The sequence below is a fragment of the Notothenia coriiceps genome, unplaced genomic scaffold, assembly GCF_000735185.1.
Source record: "Notothenia coriiceps isolate Sejong01 unplaced genomic scaffold, NC01 NC01_scaffold00015981, whole genome shotgun sequence".
Lineage (NCBI taxonomy): Eukaryota > Metazoa > Chordata > Actinopteri > Perciformes > Nototheniidae > Notothenia > Notothenia coriiceps.
Window position 1 is genome coordinate 13,838 of NW_011348682.1, and position 4,802 is coordinate 18,639.

The 4,802-nt window shown below is 38.2% G+C and overlaps 1 protein-coding gene across 1 annotated transcript; it reads right to left on the reverse strand.

Moving 5' to 3' along the window:
- Positions 1-252: 252 nt before the first annotated feature.
- On the reverse strand, positions 253-3,748 carry LOC104949363 (OTU domain-containing protein 4-like). The gene is made up of 6 exons (XM_010775723.1): positions 3,369-3,748; positions 2,703-2,786; positions 1,915-1,965; positions 1,791-1,837; positions 1,491-1,563; positions 253-261 (listed from the first exon to the last, which is right to left on the reverse strand). The coding sequence occupies exons 1-6, from the start codon at positions 3,501-3,503 to the stop codon at positions 253-255; spliced, it is 399 nt and encodes a 132-aa protein (XP_010774025.1). The 5' UTR covers positions 3,504-3,748.
- Between the last annotated feature and the right edge of the window lie 1,054 nt (positions 3,749-4,802).

Consider the following 4,802-nt stretch of genomic DNA (forward strand, 5'->3'; position numbering starts at 1 on the left):
TAAAGCAGCGGATCCCAACCTTTTTCACCTCAGGGCCCACTTAAGAATCTAAAAAATGTTTTCGCGGCCCACATTCAACCTTAAACAATACGGAGGCTAAATAAAGTTCTGATTGGTCGATTCAGAACATGTGACACGTTGTAAATCAAGTAGATCAGATCACCTCAAGGACTGTAATGAACGTTGTCAAGGACTGTAAAGACCGTTGTCAAGGACTGTAAAGAACGTTGTCAAGGACTGTAAAGACCGCTGTCAAGGACTCTAATGACCATTGTCAAGGACTGTAAAGACCGTTGTCAAGGACTGTAAAGACCGTTGTCAAGGACTGCAATGACCGTTGTCAAGGACTGTAATGACCGTTGTCAAGGACTGCAATGACTGTTGTCAAGGACTGCAATGACCGTTGTCAAGGACTGTAATGACCGCTGTCAAGGACTGCAATGACCGCTGTCAAGGACTGCAATGACCGTTGTCAAGGACTGTAATGACCGCTGTCAAGGACTGTAATGACCGTTGCTAAGGAGGATCAAGAAAGAGAAAGGAGGTTAAAATAAAAAATGTTTTAATAATTAAATGTTTCCACACAAATCATAAAGTTTTGCAAATTATTTGGCGGCCCTCTTGCAATGCCTTCGCGGACCACAGGTTGGGAACCGCTGCCTTACAAGATATTTCCAAATGCCCACGGAGAGTAAGACTTTGTTTTGTGGACTCATACCTCAAGAATGGACTAAAAAACACTAATATTTATTAAATCTGTGGCGAGTAAAAAAGCTCTTACAAGGAAGTGTTTCTCACCAGATCACCCAACTGTAAACTATTAGACGGAGAAAGTGGACTGATTTCGTAAAACCTCATAGGCCAGATTTTATTTGCACAAACGTATGATTTCACTGTGAAGTCCCGATCGCTCCCCAATGTTCGTATTGTTCCTACTTTTTACTGTTTTTATCTTTGTGTAGAAGGCATTTCGGACCGACAAAGGGAGTGATCAGGCATATAATATAGGTCTCAGATATATATATATAAAAACATGTCTATGAAGTGTTTTGCTCAAAATACAAACAGATGGTGCATTTTAGACATCCCTCATATCCCTCTGTTCCATCTGTTAGAGAAACGCGGATTTTGGGTCCTTAAAATAAGACGAGATTACGTCCAAAACACGTCAGGCATTGTTTCTGATAGCAACTTTCTGTGGGTCCGACACCGATATTACGTCATATCGGCAGCAAATCCGGATCAGCTCCATTGCTCCCGCGTTTTTAGAAATTTGGGTACGGAGGAAAAGAGAGAGGGTTTTATTTTCTGACGCTGCGTGAGACACATCTTTATATATAAAAGACATCACAAAGTGCATTTAGCATGATAGGTCCCCTTTAAAATATAGCATTACTATGTCTTGAAAACACACTAATTGTTTGCTGCCAAATGTCAATAGAAAATATATTAGAAAAAATAAATAATGTGTATTTTTGGGATATTCTCACCTTGTCCTTGAAGTTGTTGTCTGTGATGTTCACCGCCTGTTTGCCCGGCTCCTGGAAGATCAGAAAATCCCTCCTGCAGGAACACACATATACAGAAAGAGGGAGGTTGGTTTCAAACAGGCCAGGTAATGTAGATCCAGAACTATTTTTCTTATTGGAGATGTATAGAAAGAAATGCTTGAAATTCAAAAGAATCCTCGTTTGATCTTAACTAACCGATCTGCTTTTATTTGGAATATTTGGAAACACATCAAACAACAGTATTTCTAAATGTGTGTGGACAGTTGAGACGAGTCTTACTTGTACATGACAGCCAGAGCGTTGATCTCCACCTCGCCCACCCATTGCTGGAAAACACAACAATGGAAATTACAAAATAATCTTCTGAAATATAGAAAGAAATAAAAAGGTATTTCTGAGTTACCTGTGGGTCCTGAATCTTGAAGAGGTATTCCTCAAAGTCTCCTTCAATGAACTGCAACACAGGAAACACAGGAGTTTTATTTTGACATCCTTAAATACAGACATTTTAACAGAAATTCCACTTTTATTTTCACTTTTTTCTGTTTTATTTAAATGTGTTTTATTCTTTCAACTTGTGACCTTTTTTATTTTAAACGTCGTTTTGTAATCAACCTTTGTAATACACCTTTGTCTGCCTCTGTGTCTGTGAAATGTGTCAGAACCAGTTTGCCTGTGAGTCAAAGGGAGTAGCAAAGCATTCTGGGTAATGTAGTGCAGCTCGGCGGTTATAGCAGCTTTTAGTTTCAGTTCCCAATCAAACGGAGTTGTGAAACACGATCAGATAAACAGGAGGAACTGGAGGAAAAGCCGCTCACCTGATTATTTAGGATTCTTAGGTTCATATTTATTCAAACAAATCAATTAAAGTGTCATTTTATTCTAATGTTCTCTTGAATAGACTGCTGCTGCTGTTTTGTTGGTTAATACTTTTTAATACTTATTTTTTCAAACAATAATTATTTACCAAAGCATTTAAAGATATTTACCAAACGCAGTTTATTTTAAATAATGTTAAATACATGTACAGTAGCTCAGTATCCTTTTAGAGTCACTTAAATACATGATATGTTATATAAGAACTTAATATGTTTTTCATTTAATTTAGAAACTGTTAAAAAGGCCGAAGCTCTGTGATCAAATCCTTATCTCTCACACACACACACACACACACTTTAGATTATTACTCACGGCCTCGTAACTCTCTCTGTTTTCCTTCAGGAACTCAACACACTTCGCCCGGACTTTAGTGTGAAGACTTTGGCAATGAAGCACCTAAACAAATCAACAACAACAAATGCAAACAATCAACATCACAGTGTTCTCAAAGCTGGTGAAGGTGCAGCTAGTTTGAATGACTTTGTATACTGCAGGGTAGCTTGTGGATTTACTCCAGGTGGAACTAAAGTCTGATTTAACACTTGATTAGATTGCACATCATTCATCCACATCTGAGAAGTAACTAAAGGTATTAAATACATGTAGTGGAGTAAAAGTACACAACATGGAAATACTCAAGTAAAGTACCTTAATTACAGTACTTGAGTAAATGTACTTACATTACACTACTGCAAATAGTATACAGAAATATAATGTTTTCATAACTAGTTTCTGGAACTTCTTCACCATTAATCCACTTTACCTGCGTTACAGACACAGGTTTAAAGTTAATCAAAGTTAACTGTAAGCTTGTAAACTCTGCTGACAGTCTGTTCGTCTTCATCCAGCTGCATTACAGGGACATTTCCAGCCTGTTGTTAACCACAACAAACAAACGCAGCCCAGTTGTTGTGTACCAGTTAGTGCTAAAGTGAAGCTAACATAAACTAGCCTCTTCTCCGGGTTTTACCCCCTCACCTGCTCGGCGACAGCCCGAAACAAACACGACCCGTCCTTGGCGATTTTCTTCCGATGCAGACCGATAGACTTCAGATAATCATCCATTAGTTTCTCTGCTCCTTTTTCCTCGTTGCTCTTCATGCTTCCTTCCATGCTAGCGGTTAGCCGCTAAAGCTAGCTGGCGGAATAACGCGTTTAAACGGCTAAATCTTAACGGTTAAAAGTTATCAATATAAGCAGAAAAAGAGTGTTAAATATCTACATCTGCGGTCTTACGAAGGGCGAAGACGACTGAGGCAGATATTAGTTTCGATTTCCAGGAAGCCCTCTCATCATGCAGCGGGTTTACTGCCGTCCGTCAGAAAGTGAAAGTAGTGGAGTTAGCTCACATGCTAACACAAGCTCACAGGCTAACAACACACCCCCTCCTTCTTCTACAGAGTCAAGTTGGACCAGTTGGACAGAGCGCGCCAGAGCACTTCCGGTTTTTAACAAAGTAAAAGTCCAAATAAAATAAGAAATGTTAACTAGTGGCAAAATCAATGTTATTTAATTAAAAGTATAATATTGGCTTTCTAAATGTAATAGAGTAGGAGTATAAGTTAGCAAACAATACAAACACACCATTTTATAAAGCACAAATACCACAACATTGTTTTAAATAGTATTTTGCCACGTTTTTCAAAAATAAAAATCCCCCTGTCATACAGACACCGGGACTGACTACCAAAATAAAAGCTTGCACATTTCCCAGACGATCATTAGAATAAAGAAGAGCTTATAATAGGAGCCGAGCCCATCTTGTTTAAACCACTATTCACTGACTGTGTGTGTTTTACTTGGTGTAAAGGTGGTGAATTTACACACTGTCACGTGATCCCGAGCCCCCACGTGGTCGATCAGAGGGGAAAAACATCAAGCTGCACAACTTGACCGGAAGCTGTTACGAAATCAAAGGGAAATGCTGCAGAAGAGGAGAAAGAGTGGGAAAATACAGATGTACTTAATATAGTGTGCTACTTTGCTCATTATAATCTATAATACAGGTCTGTAGAAACATGTAACAATCTAAAAACTGTATAAAAGTCAACATTTAAAAAGAGTAAAACACTTTCTACTTTGTATTTAACTTGTAGGTCAATGCAGGAATGAATCCAATGTATACACATATTTAAATATACAGTTTAAACATGTATGCTCGCACGTAATGGCATTGTAAATGTGACCAAAACAGTCAGAACAAAACAATACATTAAATATAAAATAAGACAAAAACGGACCATAAAAAAGCAGAAAAACACATTTTCTGACCCCTTCTTCACCTGACAACGTGAATTATTACTACAGCTATATTTGTTTGTTTGTGGTTGGATTATTTTCTACTCATACGTTTGTTTGTTGTTTATTTTCTCCGTAAGGGTGGATGAGCACGTTGTTTGTTACACATTTTGA